At 56.3% G+C, this 25,421-nt stretch overlaps 1 protein-coding gene across 10 annotated transcripts in view; it reads right to left on the bottom strand.

Annotated features, from left to right (window-relative positions):
* Nucleotides 1-1,427: 1,427 nt before the first annotated feature.
* The window catches only part of PLEKHG3 (pleckstrin homology and RhoGEF domain containing G3), a 42,834-nt gene continuing 18,840 nt past the window's right edge, over nt 1,428-25,421 (bottom strand). For 2 of the 10 annotated variants that reach the window (XM_030319312.1, XM_030319313.1), the window contains exons 2-19: nt 16,688-17,074; nt 15,514-15,611; nt 14,182-14,251; nt 13,826-13,872; nt 13,565-13,715; nt 13,345-13,476; nt 12,895-13,077; nt 12,217-12,309; nt 11,875-11,961; nt 11,592-11,625; nt 11,159-11,257; nt 8,359-8,448; nt 7,908-7,946; nt 7,445-7,467; nt 6,586-6,960; nt 5,974-6,087; nt 3,290-4,691; nt 1,428-2,815 (exon numbers count right to left, since the gene is read on the bottom strand). In XM_030319312.1, the coding sequence (XP_030175172.1) occupies nt 2,082-2,815; nt 3,290-4,691; nt 5,974-6,087; nt 6,586-6,960; nt 7,445-7,467; nt 7,908-7,946; nt 8,359-8,448; nt 11,159-11,257; nt 11,592-11,625; nt 11,875-11,961; nt 12,217-12,309; nt 12,895-13,077; nt 13,345-13,476; nt 13,565-13,715; nt 13,826-13,872; nt 14,182-14,251; nt 15,514-15,611; nt 16,688-17,035 (4,119 nt within the window). In that variant the 5' untranslated portion in view covers nt 17,036-17,074 and the 3' untranslated portion in view covers nt 1,428-2,081. The remainder of the gene's footprint in view (nt 2,816-3,289; nt 4,692-5,973; nt 6,088-6,585; nt 6,961-7,444; nt 7,468-7,907; nt 7,947-8,358; nt 8,449-11,158; nt 11,258-11,591; nt 11,626-11,874; nt 11,962-12,216; nt 12,310-12,894; nt 13,078-13,344; nt 13,477-13,564; nt 13,716-13,825; nt 13,873-14,181; nt 14,252-15,513; nt 15,612-16,687; nt 17,075-25,421) is intronic. The other 8 variants (XM_030319308.2, XM_030319309.2, XM_032593377.1 and 5 more) reach the window with 8 other exon arrangements.

Here is a 25,421-nt window from a genome sequence, read left to right as displayed (position 1 = left end):
TCTTTCTCACTGATTTGACTGGTTTTGTTTCCCTCTGAACTGGACCAAGGAGGGGTAGTTGAGCAAGGGGGTATCACCATGGAGACAAAGGGACAGATTCTCTGGATTGTCCCTGGAAAATCCTAGGCCACCACCCAGGAGCTGTGCCTTGCCTGAGACCGAGAGCGCTTGCTCATTTATGCGTTCAGCAAGCCTTTCCCCCACAGAGCTCTGGACAGAGATCTTGGCCCTCACTTAGCCCTCACATCTCCAGAGGGGCGAAACAGGCATCGCCATTTTTCAAAAGGCTCCACTGACCATTCTCACTGGTAGTGAGAACCAGTGAGCTGGTTCAGGGCTCACCATCACGCCTAGATGCTTACGGATCACCTGGGGAAGGTGTTCACTGCAACTTCCCAGACCCTACCCCCTGAAAAGTCTGAGGGAGTTTGACAAGCTGTACATCATCCATTTCCTTCGATTTGTAGATAAGGAAAAAGCAAGAGTTTCAGGTGACCCGGCTAGTTAATGGCAAGAGGTTGGGACCAGAACCTGGGCGTCCTCTCACTCCAGTAAATTTATAGCTACTGAGCGTCATACCCCAACACACGCCTCTATCCTCAGCAACTGTGGAAACCGCATAACATTCAGGACAATGGGTAGAACACAGGCTAGCCCTGTCTGCTGCTGCTTCAGAGAGGCCTCCCCTGGCCTCCACTCTTCCCTTGGCCTCTTTAGACTCTGAACACCTGCCTTCAGGCCAAGTCTGTCCTCTGAGATCAGAAGCTCACGAAGCCCTGACCCACAAGACCTGTGGGAACACACGCCTGCAGGAACAGGGCCAAACAAGGCTGGTGCGCCACAGAGAAAGGGCAGAAAGAAAGCCCAATTAGAAACAGGCAGGCATTCCTAGCCCTTTCAAGAAAAGACCCTTTGAGAACGGGATGAAAACTGAGGTTCCATCCCAGAAAAAATGCACTTGCTCTCTTTACACAATATTGCAGGCCACCTCAAGACATGTCTAGGCTCCAAGTTTAGAATCCTTGCCTTTTAGGATGTCTCTTGGGAACTAGAGAGGGAGAGAAGAGCAAAGGGCACCAGACGTTGGAAACTTTCGCCTGTTAGAAAAACGTTCCATTCATTTCCCCCACCTTGTTTAGTCGAACTTTGGTCCTTGAGGAAGCTAAAACCTGGCCTGGTCCCTCCACCCCCAACTCCCGCCACCGACAGGATGCCAGGCTGGGGTAGACAGAAAACAAGTTCCCTCCTGCACATGCTGCTGCCCCAGCCTCCCCGGCGAGCACCCTGGTGCCTTATGCTTTGTGAGCACAGATGACGAATGAGTGACTGTGACAGCAACAACCCCCGCAGCCCACCTCCCTAAGACATCCCTGGCCTTGATCAACCGTCCCCACCCCAGTGAGGCCCAGTGAGGAGCTACACACAGGCCAGTTTGTCAGCAGTGGTTATTGAACCATTGGCAAATAATGAAATGTATATACATTAGTGACAACCACAGGATCAGCAAGACAACCTACAAAAGTACCTGAACTGAGCGCGTTACATTCTTCACGGGAGAGGAATCCACAACAAAAGAACACACACAAACTCTCACGTGCACACACAAATATACCGCGGAATGGGAAGCAATAAATTATGGGCCTGGTTCCTGCCTGGATCCTAAGAAAAGACACAAAGAGGAAAGCCTCCCCAGGCCACCTCCCCACGACTCCTCCGGGTGGGCGCCTCAGCCCGGCAGTGGTCAGCCCAACACTGGAGGCCTGAGCACGACTTGCTCTCCCTGGGAAGAGGAGAGCTTAAATATTCAGCTTCTCACCAAAGAACTATATACAAGGGAAGTGGTCACACTGGCCTCGGTGGGAAGAAAGGCTCAACTGGGCCTGTGGAAAGTCGCCCCGAGCCCAGGGGTGCGCCAGCCGGTTCCCAGTGAAGACACTTGCCGGGTACACCGGAGCATTCTTCCAGGGGCCCTCGTGAGCAGGGTGAGCCAGGCCTGAGGGCAAGCCTGCCGTGGTCCCTCCCCGTCCCCCCCCCCCCCCCCCCCGCAGCTACACGGCTCCTCCCTCTCCTTGGACTCAGAATCACCCTACGGAGTTCAAGGCCTGGAATTTCTCCCTCAGGTTTCTCACTCTGCCCTGCTGGCCTGGGTCCACTGGGTCCCTGGGACCCTCTTCCTTTGGCCAATACTCTGGACTCCTGGAAATCCCAGACTCCTGGAAATCCAGCCCCTGTCCCACCGTGGCTGCTGGTGAGCTTGGTCTCTGCCCACTGCCCTCCTCCAGCCCCGCAGTGGGGCAGGGCAGAGGCCCCTTCTCCATGACGATCACCCGCCCGTTGTTCTCTAGGGTGAGGTCTGCGGTGACATACAGGGCTTCCTCTCCGACCGGCCTGCTTTGGGGCAATCCCCCAGGGGGCTGGGGCTGAGTGGCCTCTGGGTCTGCCCGGCCCCTCTTGGCGCCCACGCTGCAGCAGCGGCCCACCTTGCCCGCCAGAGGGGGCTCCACCATGTTCTCCGGCACCGAGCGGCTCCGGTTGACAGGCTGGCCGCGGGGCCGGCCGCCCTCGGCCTGGAATGCCTCATCGTGGGAGGTGTACTTGGAGCAGAGCTCTCGGACATCAGGCCAGTTGAAGGTCTCAGTGTCGAAAGGGCTGAGGGGGCTTCGAGAGGAGGGCCGGACCCCAGGCGAGGTGGTCTTCGGGCTGGCAGCAGTGGGGCTGAAGGAGCAATGCCGAGGAGAGCAAGGCTTGGGCGGGCTGTGCTCCGGGGCCACCGTCTGTTCATCGTTGAGGAGGGACAGCACCGGCTTTCTCTTACCTGTGGGGAGAGAGTGAGCTGACTGACCCACTGGGCAGGAGGGGAGAGGGCAAGTGAGGACTCAGAACTGCCTTCTGCTCCCACTCCAGGCAAGGCTGCTTACTGGGGTTTGGGTTGTGATGGCAGAGAAGTCACATTCACCATCCACGGCCCCTTTATCGGAGGGCAATGGGAAGAATGAGGAAAAGGCAGTTGGACGTGGGGTCAGGAGTCACAGGAAAAGATGAGAGCTTCCTCCCCTGGAAGAGTGGGCCCGTGGCCACGTTTCCCCCAGGTCTCTGCTCCACAGGAAGGGCCGGGGGAGGGTGGTGAGGGTGTTACAGCAGGGCCACGCACCGCCCTGCGTGTGGAGTCCAGCCCTCTCTTTGGTCATGGTTCTACAGGGTCACCTTCCTCCAGGAGCCAACCTGCTCCTCAGAAGCTCTTCCACCCCAGACTTTCGGGAAGGGCCCACTCCCCACCCCCTCACTGTACCTTTGCCGCCCGAGGGCGCTCCAGCCTCCTCCTGCAGGCAGGGAACGGTGGGAGCCGCCTTTCCCCATTGGAGCGGTGGCCTGGCTGGCACAGATTTGCTCTTGATCCGCAGGCTGTACTGGCGGGCCAGCTGGTAGACCTTGTTCTTGACTCGCTCGCTCACGCGGCCATCCATCACGTGGGAGAGCTGGACGATGCGCGGGTGCAGTGGAGCCACCAGCTCCCCCTGGACGTCGCCACTCAGCTCCTTCACGAGCTCCTTCAGCTCCCGGGCCAGGTGGGCCGGGCTGGGCCGCTCCGTTGGGGAGGCACTCTCAGGGGAGGCGGTGGCCGACTCCTCGGTGATGGCTCCCAGTTCGTGCTCCTCCAGGATGAAGAGCGGTTCGTGCAGGTCAAAACCATTGGCCTGGCCTTGGCCAGGCCCCTTGTGAGAGCTCTCCCCGGGAGACTCCATTCCCTCCCAGATCTTTACAATTTCTGAAGACGGCCTGAACTCAGCATCTGTGATAGGAGCTGGCTCCCCAGCGCTCGCCTGGCCGGGGCCTGGGAGGTCAAACATAGCCCACGAAGCCGGCCGGGAGCCCACCTGCCTCCTGTGCCCCAGCAGAGCCGTGGGCTCTGGGTCCGGCCTGGGAAGGCTGTTGAATCTGGAAACGGAGTTCCTCACCAGCCCTTTGGGGATGTAGGAGAGGCTCTCTCGGCGCCGGATGCTAAAGCCCGCGTCATGGTGCTCCGCGTTCTCATAGTAGCTCTTGATCTTGTCCAGCAACAGCCGGTCTCGGGTGGAGAGTGCCGATTCCTTCTTCTTACAGGAAGACCTGTCGGGCTCTGCAGGGCAGCCTGGGCTCGGGGGCTCCGTCCCGTTGACCGAAGGGCTGCTCTCCGTGGCCACGCCCACACCGCTGTCCACCTCTGGGGGCGGCTGCGAGCCGAGGGCGTCGGTGGTGCTGCCACGCCGGGCCGAGCCCTTCTCGCTGCCCTCTAGGCTGAGCACGCTGCTGCTCCGGCTTGTCAGCCTCGGGCTCCCAAAGCCGCTGGCCTTGCCATCCTCCAGGGCCAGGCTGCTCCGCCGAGAGAAGCTGCTGACGAACCGCTCGGCAATGATGCTGGCCTGGTCCAGCACAGAGGGCGGCAGGAGGCTCTCAGGCTCCTGCATGGCACCCACGTCTTCCTCCTCCTCCTCCTCCTCACTGCTCAGAGTCTTAAGGTCCTCGGTGCTCTCGGCCACCACAAAGTCCACCATGTCACCCGGGGGGGCCATCCCCAGCAGCTCCTGGTGGGCATCAAGCTGTGTTTCCAGGACTTCTGGAGACTCCATGTCTGAGGGCACCTCCTCGATGCTGGCACCTTCCACAGCAGCAAATACTTCCTGCTCTGTCTCAGGCTCAGGGTCTGGCTCAACCTGGGATAACAGAACTCATGTGAGCCAAGACCCTCCCTCATGAGATCCAAAGGATAAGCAGACAGCATGACCTGCTCTCTCGGTTCAGTGAGAGGGCATGCAGTTTAGGACCAAAGGCAATGAGAATGAGCACAACTCAAGAGTGGGGAAACGGGTCCTTAGAGAGAGGAATGTGGTGATGACCCCCAGCCATCATGCAGCGAGGGGGCTTGGGTCGTAAAACCCAAGGACAATTCTAAGAACACATATTGGGTGGTGTTGGCACCTCTCAGTGGCAGCCTGCCTGGGAGCCAGAGGGACAAGGTGGGAGCATACAACACAGGGTATGCCTGATGGAGAGGCAGCTCCCTAAGGCCCTAGAGCCCACATGGGGGTTGTTCTGGGTTCAGACCCACCTTCCCTGAGGGGTAAGGACTTCCTGTGTGGATGAGGATCCACAGCGCAACAGGACCCCATGCTAGAATCCTGTCAGAGGGTGAAGACCGGCATCTGGCTCCTACCAGCCAGCCTCTGGCCCTATGCACAACTCTGCAGATGCCCAGCAGACAGGCAAGGAAGGAAGCGAATTCAAGAACTTCCTCCTGACCACCTTGAAGGTGATCTGAACCACGAAACCAGCCAGTACAGGCAGCCTTCCACAGGGACCTTCGGGAAAAAGAGCAAACATGCTACGTTCTAAGGAATCAGACCCGATTCCAATGGTTCTAGTCCCAAGTCTGCAAAGCAGGACCCATGGTTTAGGCCTGTGTGCCAGGAAGTGGAAGGGGGGCTTCTGAGTCACAGGTTCTGACCTCAGCTCTGCCCCTCGGCAGCTGCCCGATGTCAGGCAAGTCACTCAACTTCTCTCAGCCTCTTTCTACCTGAGCTGTTGCAGGCAACAGAAGGAAGAAACAAAACATCGGACAAGCAGGAAGTGCCCAGTAGATGTCAATACCCAGGTGGGCACAGGTGTGACTTAAATGTCTGGCACGCTGGTGGGGGCAGGGCCTTACGCCCTATACCAGGAGGAGGCCTGGCTGAAGGGACCTAAAATCTGGTCACTTCCACGAATATGGCCCTTGACGAGAGTCTGCACCTGCCCAAAGAAAGGAGCTGCCCGCTCACACTACCACACGTTCACAGGCCAGACAGGCTTCCTAAAGGGGCAAAGAGTCCTGGGGCGTGGAGGAGGGAATCTGTCCCCATGGGCCCAACAGGAGAGCCCGTGCCTGGAAGCCCCACCTGCGGACCAGGCGCTCCGGGCACTCCCGCACCGTCCCCCTTCTGCCTGCCGGCCACTCACCTCTGGCAGCGAAGAGGTGGACTCAAAGCTCATGCGCTTCTCAGCACTAGTGGGAGACCGGCCGCCGGGCCTTCTGCGGCTCTTGGGGCCTTCGGACTCCCTACGCCCCTTCTCCTGCAGGAAGCAGAGGGCCATCATCAGCTCCCGGGACAGCTGGGAGCTCGTCCCTTCTGCAGCCCAACATGGGCAGAACCTTCTGAGCCCCCAAGGCGGCTGGGCTGTATCGAGAGCCAGCCTGGGACCTGAGCCTTTCCACAGTCAACCTGAACTGCAAGGTCTGGGGATGCAGAAATCCCTGCCAGGTGCGCAGCCTCAGGAAAGTCCAACCCACCTGCCCCTTCCAGCCCCGCTGTGTGCTGGCTTCTCCCCCTTCCCCACCGCCCCCATCCCATTAGTCATGCTCACTGGGGAGTAAGCTAGTTCACGCCCAGTACTGGAACAGCACATGCCAGGGGCTCACCGGGGCGTGACAGCAGGCGAGGGGTTAGGTGCTGATGGCAGGAATGAAGGAACAGGACGGAGGGGTGGGAGGGCAGGGGAGAGAACTCCCGGATGGGCATGCACTCGCCAGGGAACATGCAAGGAGGAGGGGAGATCAAAGAGACACCTCACCATAGCGCCCCGGGAGAAAAGTAAAGCGTTGGCCCGATAGTGCCAGCAGTGGAGGGCGGCCAGCAGGGAGCTGGCAAAGTCGGCTACCTGCTCCGCCACTGCCAGGCTCTCCTCCTCCTCCTCCTCCGAGCCTTGGGGCTCCAGCCTGGCCCCCTTCTTGCTGCCTTCATGCCCTGCCAAGTCTTCCAGAGACACCTGAAAGGCCTGCTCCTCCTCCTCCTCCTCCTCCTCCTCCTCCACCACCTCCTCCTCCTCCTCCTCTTCCTCCTCCTCCTCCTCCTGTTCCTCCCGGGCAGCCCCTTCAGCCTCTGGCTGTATGCCCTGAGCACGAGGAGGCCGCCCAAAGTCCAGGAGAGCGCCGGCACTGCCTGCATGCTGTTCAGAGCACAAGACCCCCTCGTGACCAGCCTCTGGGCAAGCCCCCTCCTCCTGCCAGCGGCTGGGGGTGGGGAGGCTTTACCCAGAGAAAGCCACACTTAAACACCCAACCCCTGGTGTCCACCAGGGCCCAGTGAGGGTGGGGGTGGGGGTCCTCAAGGTGGAAGGCTGGGACCTGGAGCCTGGTCAGGAACTCAAGACCCAGCGAGGTCTGCCTGCCCCAGAGAGAGAAAATGGAGAAGATCCAGGCTGGGCCACCACCAGGGTACCATTCCAGGAAAAGGGTGCAGAAGGGTCCCCAGGGCAAGGACCATGGCTTATTCGTCTCTGTGACTCTCAAGACAGAGGCCAGCACACAGGAGGTGCTCAATAGGTATTTATGGAATGCATGAAGACAGTGAGAGCTGAAGGGGTGGGGGCGCTGACCCGGCAGCCCCACCCCCCCTCCGTCAGGCCAGTCCTCTCTGCCCATCGGCCTTACCTTCATTCCCGCTGTTCCGCCTGCTGCCACCACAGGGTCCCAGCACGCAGGCAAGGGGGAGGGGAGAAGAGATGGGTAAGCAGGAGGAAGAGCCTCTTTACAGAAGCCAGGAGCCCCCTGGGGAAGGGCTCCCACTCCCAGAACCCTCACCCGGTCTCCTGGGCTTTCAAAGGAATGACTGGCAGAGCAGAGGCCCTGGGAGATGCAGAGCGGCACAGGCCTGTGTGTGTCACTCTCTCCTGCTGTCCCCCGAGGACAGGGTGCAAGGAGTGTGTGAGGGGGGAGGACTCAAGCCCCCTCCCCAGACAGCAAGGGATGAGGCCCACCTCCAGGGAAGAAGGAGGAAGGGAGGCAGCGTCCCCTCTAAACTGTCCTCAGTACCCCCACCCAGAAGGCTACCTGTGTCACCTCCCTGCCCCTACCCTAGAGCTTGCTGGGAAGGCCCGGCCATGCTCACACTCACCTTTCTCACTGAGTTGCCTGAGCAGGTGTCTGGTGGGCTCTGAGAAGGGAAGCGAATGGACAGTCAGTGCAGGCCTGGAAACAGCGGTGCCTGGCCCTGGTCCCATGCTCACAGCGCCACCGACACCACCAGCTCAAAGTTCCCTCCAGCTTGGCTGCCATTCAGCTCTGGGGCTCCGTACCTACTGCACAGGGAAGCAGGGCCCGGGCCACCCCCAGCCAGCACCAGGAGCAGCTCTGCCCACAATCGCTGCATTAGTGCACCTCGCCCAGGGCCCTCAGTTCCGGAGCCAGAGCCCCATGCTGCCTCCTAGGACCAACCGGCCACGTCTCTGGAGATGCCTGGCTCTACCTCAAGCCCCACCCTCCCTGCAAGAAGCACATCAGCGCATTAGCGACACCCGAGGCCCGGCCCCCTCGCAGCACCCCTGGCTGGAAAGCAGAGGTCGCACCCGACTTCCTACGGCCCTTAAGGCCTGGCTCCGTGAAGCCTCGCTGCCCGCTGGGGAGTGATGCCCGGCTGAACGGGGGCTGACCGGGCTCTGGGAACAAGATACAAAACACACCCATTAGGCTGATGGTGTCAGCACCGTGTACCCCAGCCTTTCTGGAGACAGACCTGAGACAGACAGGCAGGGACGGGAGGACATGTGTCGAGGGACCTCTCCACGCAGTCTTGACCTTAGCCCATACTGTTCTTGCCCCACTGGTGTTAACTGGGCAGCCCACTATAAACTTGGGGGGCAGAAGGAAAATCTACCGAGGTCTCCGAGCTGTTCCCGAGCAGGGGAGCACGCTGAAGTTTTTTCCACTGAGGTGTGGGTGTGGGTACACAGACAACATAAGTAAATGTTAATCCGACTGTTTTTTTTAAGTGAGAAAAGTAGAATGCCCTACTCTTTCATCTTAAAGCTTGTAATCAAGAATATTTCGTAAGTGACAAGTAATGACAGCAGCACCTTCCGAATCCAGAGTATACTTCTCTGCCCAGCTCAGCAGTCTGGAAGGAGGAGGCCCGGAGGCAAGAGAGTAGGTGGCTCCATGCGTCACGGCAGTGCTAGCACTGGGCCTGTGTCTCCCTCTCAGCAACTTCCTGCCCCTCCCCTCCTTTTTTTTTTTTTAACACTTTTTTAAAAGTAATCTCTACACCCAGGGTGCCTGGATGGCTCAGTCGGTTAAGCGACCGACCCTTGATTTAGGAGTTCGAGCCCTGCGTCAGGCTCCGTGCTGACAGTGTGGAGCCTGCTTGGGATTCTCTCTCTGTCTGTCTCTCTCTCTCTCTGCCCCTGTCACGCACGCTTTCTTTCTCCCCCTCAAAATAAATAAACTCAAAAAAAAATTATTTTAATAAAAAATAAAATACTCTCTACACCCAACATGGGGCTCAAACTCATGACCCCAAGATCAAGAGTCACATGCTCCACCGACTGAGACGGCCAGGGGCCCCTTGCCGGCCTGTCTTTACCCACACTTCTTACAAGTTCAGTCAGCTGATTTCAAACAACACAAGTGGGGAGAAGAGCTACAGGCGAGCACACTACCACAGACGAGAACCAACGCTCCAGGATAAGGACGGACATCACACGACGAACGCCACTGCCCTAGCGGTTCACAGGCCGCAGCAGTCTCCAGAAAGGGGAAAGTTCAACTGTGGTCAGCATCCTCTACCCTGAAAGGCTCAAGAGCAGGCAGCATGTTTTAGAAAGATGTTTGTTTCGGGGTGCCTGGGTGGCTCAGTCAGTTACGTGTATGACTTCGGCTCCGGTCAGGATCCCAGTGTTTGAGCCTCACGTCGGGCTCTGTGCCGACAGCTCCGAGCCTGGAGCCCGCTTTGGATTCTGTGTCTCCCTCTCTCTCTGCCCCTCCCCTGCTTGCACACTGTCTCTCTCTCTCTCAAAAATAAATAAACATTAAAAAAAAATTTAAAAAAAAAAGATGTTTGTTTCATAATGGTTGAAACTAAAGTATGAACACAAGTAAACAGAACACGACTCTGTCCGTGTTCACGGGCTAAAGTCTCGGTCTTGTGGAAACTTAGCTCTAAAACAGCTCATTTCCCGAGTGCCTTGATAGCTGCAGTTTGGACACTGATGTTATGACAGGCGGTACTGCTGTTTCAACCACCACCACCATCATCACCTCCATGATCCAGAAGCTTCCAATGCAAAGCTATGGCAGGTTAAAGGGGAACGCTAAAAGGGCGGAAAGAACATTACAGAAAAAAAGGAAAACAGAAAGGGCCAGAAACGTACGAAGTAACACCCTCAGTCTGGGGCTTTTAACAATACGACATCGTAAAACTTTTGCAACCATAGCAAATTTGCCTAGGGTTTAAGGTCCATTGGGAGGAACACATAACAAAACAAAATCACAAAAGCTTTCCAGAGACCGCTTGGTTCCACCTTCCAGAAAACCAAAGCCCACGTGTCAATCCACATAGTTGTTCAGGGGACCCGTGGGTCACAGCCAGAGCCCAGTGCACCACGGAGATCTAAGCCAGGCCAGTGCTGCCCATACTGCCGAATCTTCTCTCCAGGGGTTTCTGAGACATTTCTCATTCCAACTCTCACCTCGTCTATGTCTGGTAGGTACCAGCTGAGGCTAAGTCTGTCCCTGGGCCTCTGACTGAAGAGTACAAACAGACGAACAGACGTAGAATACACACACTTATCACCCCCAGAGCTAAGAATAAACGCAAGGCTCTCTCTTTTTCAACAGACGATTCATTCCAGTAACTCCAAGTACATAGCAGCAAGCCCAGTCATGGAAGAAAACCCAGCAGAGGAAAACTGAACTTTTCCTGAGACCCAAAGTAAATATTTCCTGTCTGGATTTGGTGCCACTTGATGTCTAACTCGTTTTCCCCGCGTTCTGCCTCTGCTCTGCTCCAGAACTGGGCTGGGGATCACCCATGATGTCTGAGCGTCACTCCTGGCTGGGCTCCAGGATTCTGAGTGGCCAAGGAGCAAGGTTTCAGTCGCGGGAAAGCTAAGGGGCACCGAGCCCTGAGTAAACCAGCATTCCCAGGGTGTGGGAAAAGGTGGGCTGCCCAACCCTGGGGCACAAGAAGGGCCCGAAGCAGGAGCACTGGGAGGGGGTGCTCTACATGTGCCCAGCAACCCTCCCGGGACCTGCCCTTTCCCAAGATGTCCGGAGAGGTGGCAGCCAGCCCCAAATGCTGCTGCACACAGTCCCCCTCCTGGCCCAGAGTCCTCCGAGGAAGCATCTCTGCCCACACAGCCCTTCCCTTACCAGACTGCCGGCGCCCCTGCCGCACGTGGGTGGACACTTCGTCCTGGGAGGACCAAGCCTTCTTCAGGCGCTCAGGGCTGCAGCGGTACCGACTGGGATCTGCACACGAGATTCACAATCAGCCTTGGCCTAGACTCTGACTATACCTGACCACACCTCTGCTGCCCGCCCTTAGCTCCAGGGGCCAGAAGCCTCCAGAGCTCCCTTCTCTTCCATCTTCCATCCAGGAATGTGAGGCACTAGGAGTCGCACCTGCCAACAGGACCATGCCCTTGACCTTGCAGCAGACCCCTAGCCTTTGACAAAAGGAGCTTCCCTTTCCCATTCTCCCTGCTCCCTGCAATATAAGCAGTAGGCAGAGTTTCCCCAGGATGCAACGTGACCTAGAGATGTGCACAACTAGGGGCAAAGCAGGCAGAAAGGGCACACTTACAGTAGGAGTCCATTTCCAAGATGGCTTCCTTGGCCTGGAAGGAAAGGAAACACACCCTGTTACCACCTCACTATGTGCCGTGCCTCCCTTGCTCCACCAGCTCGGCTCTTACTGCACCGGGACACCCGCAGTGCTATGCTGAGGTCGAGGGCATAGGCTGATCCCCACTGTCGAGTGGAGCCAACGTCCAGAGGGTGAGGCACTGGTGGGCCCCTGGCCCTGGCTGAGGATCGCCTCTCCCTGCAGCCCATCAGGGGCTAGGTGGGGTACCCCCGGCCCTCACCTTCTGGGGGATAGTGGTGTGGTGGTTCTCCAGGATGAGCCTCTTGATGTGGTGAGTCCAGCTCCGTTTCTCCTCCACTGTCTTGGCCTGGAAGGACCCGAGGGAGAGGGAGCCAGGTGTTATTATCACAAGACGGAAGCCATCCAACGTAGGCCACGCTTGTCAGGGGGGCAGCGGCAGAAAGATGGCCTGTGCTGGGGCCTCTGTGAGGTTATCTTAACTCCCCAACACAAGCCTGAGAGATGTCCACAATGATCTCTACCTTCCAGAGAGAGACACTGAGGCTCAGTAGAGCCAAGCGAGCTGAGAAGGCAGGTCTGTCCCCAGCCTCCCAACCCTCACCTGGATGTTGTACTGCTGCTTGCTGTGCTTGTAGTGGGTGACGGTGAAGCACAGGGAGTCTCTGGTGCTTTCGATCAGCATCAGGGAGGAGCACTGGGGCAGAGAGAGAGTGCAGTCAAGCACAAGAAGGGGCATTGGGGGGTGGGGGTGACCTGGGGCCCCAGCCCCTCAAGACCATCTGGGGAGGCAGGAAGAGTAATCTCAGAAGGATAGAGCTGTATCCACACCAACCCGGAGCCCATGAAGAGGTCAAGAAGTACAGCCTGGGGCCGTCTGGCTGACTCAGTCAGTAAAGCATGTGACTCTTGATCTTGGAGTTTTAGGTTCGAGTCCCACACTGGGTGGAGAGATTACTTCAAGATAAAATCTTTTTTTTTTTTAATTAATTAATTTTTATTTTAAGAGAGAGAGCAGAGGGAGAGGGAGAGAGAGAGAGAATCCCAAGCAGGCTCCACGCCCAGTGCGGAGCCTAACTCGGGGCTCCATCCCACGACCCCGGGATCATGACCTGAGTCAAAATCAAGAGTCCAACACTCAAATGACTGAGCCACCCAGGCGCCCCAAAAACAAAATCTTTAAAAAAAAAAAAAAAAAAAAAGGGTCTGGAGATTGGCCCACTAAAATGGGGGAAGTGGAGAATGAGTGGAGGGGCAGAGAACATGACAGCAGCCTGGTTACCGGGATATGACTCTTGTAGACAAAGTGATCGCCTCGCTTCTTGGTGATGAGCAGAGCTTTGTCAAAGAGGAAGAAGGTCCTCTCGTTGCGCACGCGGTGCACGCGGAACGTGCCCTCCAGGACGAGCTCCCCATAGATGGTCAGGTCTGGTCCCTTCCAATTGATGAGCAGTGACTGAATCTCCTGCAGCAGAGAAGCAGGGAGCCCCAGAGTCAGGCTGCTCATGACACTCTGGGGACTGCGTGGAGCCCCAGAAAACTCCTGCAGACACAGCCACCACCTGCATCCGCCAGACACACGCTGCCACAAGGGCTCCCCACAGAGAAGCCCACCCCACAGGGAAACGAGCCCTCAGCTCACTGCAGCAGGCGGCCACATGCGCTCTCCCAAGCGCCACCCACCTCGCCCCACCGCCCCTGCGAGTCCCTCCAGCCGCCAGCCCTGCAGCACCTGGAGCCGGACTGCATGCTCGTGCCTCCTCTTCATGTCATTGATGTACCAGGCCACGCAGGTCATGGTGTCAATGGCATCCTCCACCACCTCGAAGCCGTCTTCTTCTTCATCAAAATGTTTGGCGATTTCCTGTGCGGGAGACAGGCGCTCAGGCGGCCCAGACTCAGGCCCTGCCCCTCCCCTGGGCCCCCCATCCTCAGGAAGACCTCTGGGTTACCTGGAGCAGCAGGTGGTACTTGAGGATGCGCTGGACGGGCTTCAGCAAGTAGGAGCCCAAGGGCAGAGAGTGCTGTAGCAGCTCCTGCCGGTCCCGAAAGAACTTGGCCTGTTGCTTGTCCCGCATGCACTCGGTCAGGGCGGCCACTGAGCTGGGAGGGGGGGAGGCGGCCGTCACTGCCTGGGAAGGCCTAGATGGGGGCGTGTGGTGCTCCAGGCCCACCAAATAACTCTACCTCCCCTCTCCACCCCAATTACTCACTTGGGGTAGTTGTTGCAATACTGGGTGTAGATATCAAACTCTTGGCTCTAAGAAGAGACCGAACAAAGATAGTGATTTCCGGGAGCTGCAAACTTGGGAATACCAAAAACATGGCCCTGATCCCCAGACTACACACTGCCCCCCTTTCCCTGAACACCTGCAGATCCATCCTTGTGCCCATCTCCCTGGGACACCCCATCCACCTAGCAGCCCCTGGCTCCACCCCAGAATGCCCCTCCCACCTGAGGCACCCCAGAACGCCCCTCCTTCCCCTGGCAGAAGCCTCTGCTGGGCGTTCCTGTGCCTCTGAGTCCCCAGCAAGGTGGGATAAGAGGCAAGAACCCAGCCCTTCTTACCCTTTCCACAAAGCAGCTGGCCACAGCCACAGGGTCACTATTGCAGCCGTCCAGGTCTCTGAGTAGCTGGCTGGGGGAGGAGGGAGTGGTCGTCAGACCCCAGACAGCTCACGGCCTACTAACACCTACCAACAAGTCCCCTCCCCAACCTCCTGGTTCCCAGATACACAGCCAGCCCTGGTGACACGCCAAAGAGTCAGGGCTTCTCCCCCCTCAGAGTGAGCCCCATGCAGGCCAGCAACCACAGAGTATTCAGCACTGCCGCAAAGATGGGGAGCAAAGGAGCCCCACATGCTCAGCAAGCAAGAGAAAGGGGATGCGAGTACCCACCTTGGGAGGAGAGACAGCTCCTCTGCAAGCAGAAGGAGTCAAACACACACAGACTGAGATTAAAGGCGGGGGGGGGGGGGGGGGGGGGGGGGAGAAGGGGGGGGGGATTCCCAAAGTAAGCAAAGGCCCCCAACACACACACCCCGGTGCAAAAGGATGCAGGAAAGGGAGAGAGGGGGAGTCCCAGAGCCTGAACTTGGATTCGGGTTGGGATGCTATGGGAAACCCTAACCACAATGCTCCCCTGTCACCTCCTCCCATGCATTTGTCTTCCCAACCCCCACCAGCACCTGGCCCAAGTCACCCTGCCCTCCCGGCCTTCTGAAGCTTGCACTGCAGGAAGTCTCTCAGCCATCTCAGAGGGCCCTATATCCTATCAATGCTGTCCCCTTAAGCACACTCCCCCCCGACCAGTGCCCTCGCCCTGGGGAATCTGTGGGCCCCGGCAGCACACGCCATATCCTCAAGGAGCCCCTTTGCCCTGAAGTAGCCTCCTGCCAGACCTCACTCAGCCTCCCCTTTCGCCTGATCTGTTCATTCACCTAATGGGTCAGATCACCTCCAGGGAGCCCTGGTTTCCCATGGGGTCAGTAGGAAGGTGATGAAGAAGTTAAGGGATGTGCAAGAAGGGGAGAAAGATGGAAGAGACAAAGGGCCACAAAGGGACAGAGAGAAGAGCATCACATGCCAGAGTCCAGCCATTCCCTGAGGGGGTGCTGGCCTGGCCCAGTCTGGCCCCAACATGCACATGACCTCAGATGGTCTCCCCCGCCTGACAGGAGGCACAGCAGCCCCAGGGCACATGACCCCACACCCCCTCTCTCCTACAGGGAGCTGACTGTAGCACCTTACAGGGGAGAGCACCACTACCCACCCACCCTCAGTGATCAGGCCCCTGGCCCACATGTCACAGCCCAGGAGACTAGGCCCATCCAGGGCCCTTCTAGGCCCTAAGATGGGCCTCATAGGCAGAACGCAGTATGTGTTAGTCCCACTCCATACCTGTTTAGTGCATAGATGTTTTCTATGTTCCCAAAGAGGGCGCTGACTTGTTCTGGCTTCAGCAGCCCAGGTGTGTCAATGATCTTCAAGAGGTAGTCCTGCGTGGAGGGAGGCATCAGAGCCCATCTTCCACCCCGCCCCCGGTACAGTCCGTCCCCCCACTTCCTCCAGCCACACCCCATTTCTGTACAACCACAGTGTGACTTCACAGACATGGCCTACCGTACTGGGCTGCATAGTTCCCCACCCCCCAACTGATATCCATTCAGAACCTCAGGAGGTGACCTCACTTGGAAATAGAGTCTTTGCAGATGTAATGAGTCAAGGATCTCAGGACGATATCCTACTGGATTTAGGGTGGGCCCTAACTCCAATGACTGGTGTCCTCACAAGAGGAAAGGACACAGAGAAGGCAGCGATAGGAAGGTGGAGGCAGAGGTCGGGATAATAGATCAACAGGCCAAGGAACGCAAAGGATAGGCAGCAACCACCTGGCAGAAGCCAGGAGAGAGGCGTGCAACGCATTCTGCCTCCTAAACGAAGACAGACTAAGTGTCTGCGTTTTACTCACGCAGCTTGAGGTTATCTATTACAGCAGCCCCGGAAACAAATACACGGTTCCCTCTGCAGCGAGCAGAGGGCATCCTCAGTGGCAGCCACACAGCCACCTTCCTGCGTGCCCGCAGTGTGAAATGCCTCACCAACATGGCCCTATGAGGTGGGTGCGTCTTCACGTCCCAGGTGAGGAACCCGAGGCTCAGGAGCTTACGCAGGTGCCTGAGACCCCGTAGCCAGGCAACCACGGAGCAGGGATCTGGGCACAGGTAGGCAACATCCAGGCCAGTGTCCTCACTGTGATCAGTTTCCATGAGCACAGCAGTCCCCGCCCCTCCCCACCAACCGTGCCTGCCCCCTAATGGCCTGCAGGAGGTTCTGTGGGCCCGGGCTACTGATGTGACCCAAAGTCGTAAGGCAGTGGGAGCGGTCAGAGGCTCCCCCAGAGCAGGCCGCATGAGACCTCCCCACTACTCCATGGGAAGCAGGTCTTCTGAAACCAACTATCAGGGAGAAGTTTCCTTCCAGGGGTGGAAGCAGGTTTACAACAGAGCTGGGCCACCAGGAGCCAGAGGCCGGGCCCCCTCCCAACCTCAGCCCCTTGGGTGGCGGGCCTCACCTCCACGATGCTGCGCAGGTCCTGCACATACATCCGCTCCGTCTCCACGATCTCCCGCACCACTCGGCCCAGGTAGCTGAGCTTATGTGTTGGGGCCGCCGGGGCCCGGCTGCTGAACGGAGACAGGGGCCCCCTCACGCTCAGCCAGCCGGTGGAGTTGGGGTTGCCGTTGGGGGGATGCCGGCCGCGCGGGGAGCCTGCCCCGTTCTCAGCAGAAGCCTCGGAGCCATTGGGATCCTCCATGGCACCGCGGCTGTCACGGGATGAACCCGACGAGGAGGTGGTGGAGGTCAGGCTCACCGGCCGCTCCTGGCTGCGCTCTTGGCGGAGAGAGGCAGAGACGGGCATCCTGGCATCGCTGCCTGGAGAGGGCACTCCAGAGAGATTCTGGGCGGGACAGACAAAGAATTGAACCTTGGAATCTTCACAGAAACAGAAGGGAAAAGGGTGGCTGCTGGGGGAGGAGGGAATGCGGAGTTAGTATTTAATGGGTACGGAGTTTCCATTTTGCGAGGTAATCAAGTCCGGGGGATGATGGTGGTGACAGGTGAGCAACATTGGGAATGTACTTAATGCCACTGAAACACCACACACTTAAAAATGGTTACAATGGAAATGTTATGTCTGTGTATTTCACCACAATGTTAAAAACAACAGCTCTGAATGTGGAGGGGGTCCTTTCCCTCGGAATCTGCCAACAGGCACAAGGAGGCCCAGGTAACATGCCTTCCTGGCTCCAAGCTTTCCCAGGGTGAGGATGGGCAAACCACATCCAAGGACAATAAAGGGCTCAGAAACCCGATCCCCAGAAAAGCAGAGAGGACATCTCCACCATAGCAGCAGTGAGGGTGCCTTCGGATGGAATCCCAAGCCCGGCCCCACTGCCCTGGCAAAGCTCCCAGCCTCTCAGAACCTCAGCATCTCAGCACCTACCCAAGGGCTGTGTCCACGAGGATGCAGGGACCTGCTACACGTACAGGTCTGAGCGCGGTGCCTGGCACGAAGCAAGGGCTCCATAACTAATCAGAACAGTGATGATAACAGCAATTGTCAAAAAGCACTTCCCAAGCACCCACTTGTCGGGACCTGTGCCGGGGTCACCAGCAAGGGCAGGTAAAGACCTTGCTCTTATAATCTAAGACAACACACACGCCAGAGAGTAAGAATCTCCTTGGGATTCCATCTCTGGGGCACCAGCGACTTCACCATGAATCTGAAACCTTCCGGATACTGACAGGGAAGGCAGAGGAGATAGTACGAAGGCTCCCCAACCCCCAGCACCTGGCACAGGCCCTGACTCACCCCAGCTCCCAGCGCCCAGGAAATGCCCCAAGGCTGAGCCACCGATGAGTCTCCCTAAATTCCCTTTAGCACAGCTAAGTCAGGAAGGCCAGCAAGCAGGAAACTGCTCCCAGGTAAGGCAAATACAGCCCCGGGTGGACTTTATTCCTGAGCAGGTGGTACTGTTCACAGGTAGGCCAACCTGGAGCAGTAAGTCTGGGAGGGGCTATGGCCTCTGGGAAGGAGAGGAACATTCCACTCCAACCCCAGAAGACTGCAGCTCGCCAGCACCACTTCCCAGAACGTGTATTTCTGTCTCCACAGGAACAAAGTTCTAGAACATCACTCTCATTACCAATGACCCAAAGCCTTCACCCCTAGTTCTAGGGCTCAGAAATTACTAGACCACAGCCTAGAGCTCTTCACAGCTATGAGAAGGATCTAGAAGGTGGCCTCACTCCGGTAACCTTGAATTTCCCCCTGCTTTTCTGTGCCTCTGCCCCAACCTGGAACAAGTAGCCCTGAGCTCTTGCTTTTGCAAATGTTCTGTTTGCCTGGACATTATTTCCTCTCCATCTACCTCACGTCATACCACCCCCCAACCTGTGTCACTTATACCCAATCCTCAGGTTTCAGATTAGAAGCCAGCCCTCTTTCTAGAAACCTCCCCAGAATACAAACCTGGAGGCCCCCTTCTACCTACTCCTACAGCACCCCAGGATTACCCTTACACCCCCTGTGTGACTGTGACTAGTGTGAGATCCCCTCCTCTAGACTGTAAGTGACCTAAGCTCAGGGGCCTTAAAGGTGATCTGGCAAATGGAAAATGATGAACAAACCAGTGCTTCTCCTGAGCTGAAAATCAAGAGCCCAGCAAGGACCCTCTCCAGCACAGCACTTTGCCACAGAAGGTCTCAGCTTGGGCAGGGGGAGGGGTGTCACCTCCTCTGCAATCTATAGGAAGGAGCCTCTCATTGTGCAGGTAAGGACACAGTGGCAGCGCTGAGGCCATTCCAGCCTTCTCCCTCCCTTCCAGGCACAACAAGGGAGGATTAATTAACAAGCTCATCTTGGTGAAACTCTGAGCATCGCAGAGGAAAGCCCCTTGGGAAATGCAACATTGCTCCTTTTTCCTCCCTCCTCAAAAGAGCCTTTAAAATTAACCAACTAGGCCTTTCTACAGAACCAGCCCGCAGGGTAACGCTGTGTCATTTCAGCACAAAGAAAGACATAGATCCAAACTCCGCCCCAGTCCTTAACCCTCAGTCCTGTGGGACTCTGGTGTCCTTCAAAGCCTGCTGCACTGTCAGGCACCCACCCACCCCACCCCCTTCCCCACTCCCGGCAGTCAGTAGCAGCTGGAATAATGGGGCAGAAACTCACGGCCTAAGACCTTTCCCAGATCAAACCTGGGGTCAGTCGGCCCCTAAGGGGATGCTAAATGGCAAAGGCCCAAATCCCTGATGGATTTCACAGCCAGCCAGGTCAGTTTTAAAGTAGATTAGCCACAGCCCCCCTCCCCCCACAACACACTCTCTCAGGGAGATTCATCTCTAAGGGGTGCCTTCTGAGGGTCACTCTGTAGAGACCCCATTGCCCTGTGAACACAGAAACGAAAGCATCTCTTCTCCTTGGAGAAATTTCCTCTGGTTGAAGGTAGTCATCTGCCTGCAAACCAAGCTCCCATTCTCAAAGTCATGCCCATGCCCAGGAGTCCCCCTGGGGCTGAGACAAAGCATACCAACCAAGAGCTGAAGCGTTCTAAGTGCTACAGAAACAAGTCACTTCCATCTCCTCACAACTCTACAAGGTCAGCACCATTACTACCCCCATTTTACAGACACAGAAACTTGAGGCCACAAGGTAGCATGTGGTAGCTCCTGGATTTGAATTCAGGCACACAGGCTCCAGTGTTTAAGGACCCCTGCCCCAGCTGCTGCCTCCCTAATGGATTTTACACAAGCCAGGGCCACAATTAGTCACAGACCTGAATGCATTGGCTTTGCTTCACCATAAACCGTGGGTGGGGGGCTTATAAAGACTTGTTTTACCGCCATACTTCATTTATCCTAACAAAGGCCACAGAGGTAAAGGAATGAAAGTTAAAGATTCCTTCCGGCTATTTCTAGACCCGCTACTATGTGACCTCTGGCCCGTACCCTCCAGTTGGAACAATGTGGTAAAATACAGATTCCAAGTCAAAGGAGAGCAGGTCATGGAGAAGCGGAAAAGCTTGAGGTCACCAGGATCAGACTATAATTCCTCGCATGAGACAAGCTCCGCAGGGACCAGGAGCCCCAGGATCACAAGGCTGTCCAGGACAGGAAGCTTGCTGGAAAACAACTTAAAGACCCAAAAAGGGAGGATGACAAGCATGTGGGGCCGTGAGAGCAAACCAGGCAGAGTACAGGGGGGCTGTTAGTAGACTCTGAGTACACTCTGGTCCTAAAAGCCTGATCCCAACCAATACTGTGTGTGGTTCGGACTCCCAAAGAGACGGCAGAAGGACTGCCCACATGCCCCTGGGCAGAGGCAACCTCTCCTTCCTTCCTCTTCCCTGAGTATCGCCCCAAACTGTTAAGAGTCACCTCAAAGCCAAGATTAGACCCAGGTCTTCAAACTCATCTGGAAGACACAGTCTGCTGGGGAAGTGGGAGCCCAGAGAAGGAGGTGACAGAGAGCAGCCAAACCCCCAAGCCAGATGCCCACACCCACCGCCCCCTACCACGCCCAGTCTCCAGTTCCCCTAAGTGTCCCCCAGCCGTGACCTGTTCCATCCCTCAACATGAGTCAGTCTAATCATCAATCAATGAATCAGTCTTCTGGAAAACTCTGTCTCTCCAGTCCCACACCTGTGACGGTCCCCTAAGCTTTTCTTTTTGACGGACCCAAGAAGCGGCTCAGACATACATTTTGGGGAGGGGGGAGGCAGAGGCACGAGAGGAATGGAGATTCATTTTTCTTTCTTTTTTTTTTTTAACGTTCTCTAAATTTAACAATCCGCACCCTTCCTCCACCTACACCTCTCCAGGTTATCAACTCCGCCTGTTGAGGACCTTCCCCAGGCAGGGAGGCAGGCTGCAGCAGGCCTCTAGGACTCCCAGCACAGCTGAACGGGGGTCAAGTCCCACACCTCCTCCTCCTCCTCACCAGGCTTCAGCACCAGGCCCCCAACCGAACCCACACCCCTGCCTCCAACAGAAAAAATGACAAAACCCACAATTAGCCCCCATGTTCTGTCCTCAGGCCTCTGGTCACTGAGGCAAAAGTGACATCACCTTGCCAACCCTCACCCCCCCCCCACCCTGCCCCGCCAACTTCAGAAATGATGGTCCTACAGCGAGGCACTCACCGGGAACCTTCTGGAGAACCTCTCCTTTTCTGGTCCTGGGGAACCCCCAGGACTCAGCAACATCCCCTCTGGCCCTCCCTCCTTGGCCTGCAGGCTGAGAAGGCAGGAGAGGGAGAGGGGCACCCGCTGGACAGCCCTCTGCACGGGCCAGCTCTGGAGACGCCCCAGAAAACATTTTGCTTCAGTCAGGCTGGGCCCAGGTGCGGAGGAGGAGGCTGATGTCATCCTTTCGCCTGCCGCCCTTCACCCCACGCCCAAGAAGCGGAAGCCCGACACACCTGCCCTAGAGGCGGGCAGGAAAGGAGCAGGGCGCTCTCCCAAAGGCAACCGCTCCCAAATCCCCCGCACACCCACCTCCCCAGGGGCTTCCTACACACTCCAAAGGCTCTCAGAACCTGTCACGCGCCCTTGACCTTCCCCGGAACAATGCCCCAACTCCCCAGTCAGGAGCTCCTCAGAGAGGGTACCAGAAGGAAGCAACAGAGAGCAGCTAAGGCTTCTCCAGACAAACACGGCAGGAGCAAGGTGAACTTCCTCAGAGATCTCAAACAGGAGCTGAGCTCACTCAGCAGTGCTGTCGCCCACAGCCCCACGCCCGGCTCTTGCCTGTCTCTTCTTGCCGCTCCCCCTCGGCCACGCCAGAGGGAGGACACCTCTCAGCACAGCCCTAGAGGCTTTCCCGAGGACAGGAGGATCCCTGAGAGGGTCTGGCTCTTTGCCCCTTTCCAGAGCAGCTTCCTTACTCAGGCCCCGCCCAACCCTCCCCGGAGACTCAGGGGCCCAAAGCACCCTAAGAAAGGACAACGGGAGGCTCCCTGGGGAGTAACTGGGTTCGATGTGTTAATGTGAGCAACGTGACTGTCACAGAGGCCATGCAAACAGAGCGACCAGGGTTTCTGGGTCACAAACCTGGGCCAGCTGGCTCAAATTCATTTCCCCTCATGAATTTATTTTCCCTAGTGAATTCCTTTTCCCACCACCCCAGAACAGCAGGGGCCATCAAATGTGGCTGGGTCCTTAAAGCAGGACTTCAGCTGCTGGGAAGGAAAGGGAGAGCGGCTGCCAATGAAGCCCTCCCACCTGAATTCTGGGAGGAAATGTGGGCCTAACAGACTGAAATCCAGAAAACCTCCTCAGCCTGGCCGTGGAGGGGAAAGACAGCCCTTGGCATTTCATCTCAGTGGGAAGACCACACCTCACTCACTGTCCCCACCACCCCGCAACCCCAACGTTTGCTCCTGTTGTTTCTCATACCTGATATGGCATCCCGGACCCTCTCCCCCTACACAAACTCAGTCAAATCACCTCCTTCAGAAGGGCCTCCTCAACCACTTCCAGCCCCTTCAACACACACACAACTGCAGGCTGTGCCCCCCTTCAAAGTATATCCACATCCTAATCATTGGCTATAAGGAACCTACTGATGTTGCTTTATACAGCAAAAGAGACTCTGAAACATGATCAAGTCGAGGCTCCTGAGACGGGGAGACTACCCCAGGTTACCGGGGTGGGCCTGATGTGATCACAGGGATCCTTACCAGAGGGATGCAGGATTCAGACGCTGATGTGCCAAGAACAGCAGAGGGACAGACAGAAAGAGACTGGAAGACTGCCAGGCTGCCAGCTTTGCAGAGAGAGGAAAGGGTCCACAAGCCAAAGGATGTAGGCAGCCTCAAGAGGCCGGAAAGGGTGAGGAAACCAATCCTCCCCCCTGGAGCCTCCACAAGGAACACAGCCCCGTTGACCCAGATTCAGTTCTGACCTCCAGAACTGTAAGATAATAAATACGTGCTGTTTCAAGCAACTAAGTTTGCGGGGTTTGTTAGAGCAGCCACAGGACACTGATACATACACACTCCTTTGAACTCTAATGACCCAGAGTATCACTTAAAGTGCTGGTCCTTGGGGTCCGTAAGTGCATGCTTTTCTTCTGGACTAGACGGTAAAACCCAGGGGGGCTGGGCCTTCTTTCCTGTGCCCTTCCTTCCCCCTCAGAGAGCAATGCACATACTAGGTGCTCAATAAACACCTGCACTATTGTGCTAAAGCACCCCTCACCATTCCCACAGTAGGTGAAAGATAAACTGGTCAAAACCGAGGCCTGAGCCAGTTCCTCTTAGACTAATGAGTTTCCACATTAGTCACGGCCAGCAAGTTTCCAATCTGCCGAGAGGTACCAGGAGCAGTGACTGCTCATTCACCCCAGCAGTCCTGTCCCACTTGGCCCCAGACAAGGGCCTAGAGCAGGGGCACAGCTGCCCTGCCATCATGCCACATATCAAGTGACCAGTCACAAAAAAATTGAGAGGAAGGGAAAAGTGGCCAAGGAACCACTCTGGAATTTGAAGAAGGGAGTACAATAAGGTCCCCCTACAAATATTGCAGGAAAAGCTTCCTCCCAGGAAGTCTCATATACATATATATGAAAGGCAGATGAGAGCAATTACTGTTGATTAGAAACTGCATTCCTGGGGCGCCTGGGTGGCTCACTTGGTTAAGCATCCCTGACCCTTGATTTTGGCTCAAGTCATGAGATTCTCTCTCTCTCATCCTGTCTCTGCCCCTCCCTCACTCACATTCATTCTCTCTCTCCCTCTCCCGCTCTCTCTCAAAATAAATAACTAATACTTTAAAAAAAAATTGCTATTGCTTACAGCCAGGGTAGGTCAACTTGGCTCCCAGCACAGCCTGTCACTAAGGGAAATGACACAATGTCCCCAGAAGATGGAGCAGCTAAAGCTGGTGCTACAAATCATGGATAGATTCAGTGTCCCAAAGGCCCCACACTCTCCTCACTAGGCCAAAAAGGCTCACAGGACCTCCACTGCCTACTGGCAAAATTCAGGAACCCAGCCCGGCAAATTAGCCACCTTGCTGTCCCTACACTCGCCACCCCCCACCCACCACGCTGCAGGGACTGCTTGATTTCACAGGCCTCCAGGCTGGGGTGGGGGAGGGGAGGAAATAGGAGCCACGCCTTCAACAGTCACAGCATTTACTGTTGCATCAGGTTCAAAGGCATTGGAGAATCTCAGGAGGAACCAAGTGGGAACGGAGGGGGTCCCGTTAGGTCCCTCTGCGTCCCCAGCAGAGAAGAGAGAATATGCAAGTGTATGTGTGCATGGAAGTCCATGGAGCAGAGGTTACACGCGCTAAATGGATTCACAGGCTTTGGAGTCAGGCAGACCTGGTCTGAAAGCCAGCTGCTCCTTCACCGGCCCTGTGTGGCCTTGGGCAAGCCACCTGCCCTCCCCAAGGGCTTACAGCTTCAAGTTCCTCATCTGCAAAATGAGAACAACAGCACCAACCTCACTGGTCTCCAAGACTGAGATGATACAAATAAACCAATTTGTACATCTGACACACAGTAAGCCCACTATAAATGGCAGGATGACAAGGATGGATAAAGTTTGTCCCACAAGCACTGGGACAAGAGATTTTTTCCCATTTGTGCCTAAAATGTTTACCCACATCCCAAATTAATAATAAAGATGAAAGTGTTAAACTTGGTGAACTAGCATGACCTAATCCTCCCCCACCAACCATTCATCGTTTACAATCCCAACATCGATTTGAACCATGATCTTACATGAAAAAATAGAAAGCAATTCAGCTGGAAAGGAAAACAGTCTGATATCCATGCCCAACAGAAAGGACAAACCAGAAGATGAAGTGTAAGTGAGTCAGAGTCCTTTGCTCTAGCAGGCAGGGCACATTCCTCAGGGTTCTACAGGGAGAGACAGCATGTGCTACCAGGAGCTAAAGAGGAACAGAGCTATGGAGGGTAACAAGCCTGAGCAGGAACAGAATTTAAGGAAATGTAAGGTAGCAAAAACACAAGTAGATCAATAAAAATCATCCTTGACACTAGTCCCTGAGTTGGTTTTTTCTTTTTAAGTTTTTATTTATTTATTTTTGAGAGAGAGCACGAGAGCAGAGAGAGGATGGAGGGAGAGAGAGAGAGAGGGAGAGAGAGTAAAAATCCCAAGCAGGCTCTGACTATGAGAGCTGAGCCCAATGCGGGGCTCGAACCCACAAAACGTGGGATCATGACTTGAGCCAAAGTCGAGAGTCGGATGTCTGAGCCACCCAGGTGCCTCA

Source organism: Lynx canadensis, chromosome B3, assembly GCF_007474595.2.
Source record: "Lynx canadensis isolate LIC74 chromosome B3, mLynCan4.pri.v2, whole genome shotgun sequence".
Lineage (NCBI taxonomy): Eukaryota > Metazoa > Chordata > Mammalia > Carnivora > Felidae > Lynx > Lynx canadensis.
Note: the sequence above shows the minus strand (reverse complement) of the source record. Positions and strands in the feature narration are given on the sequence as shown.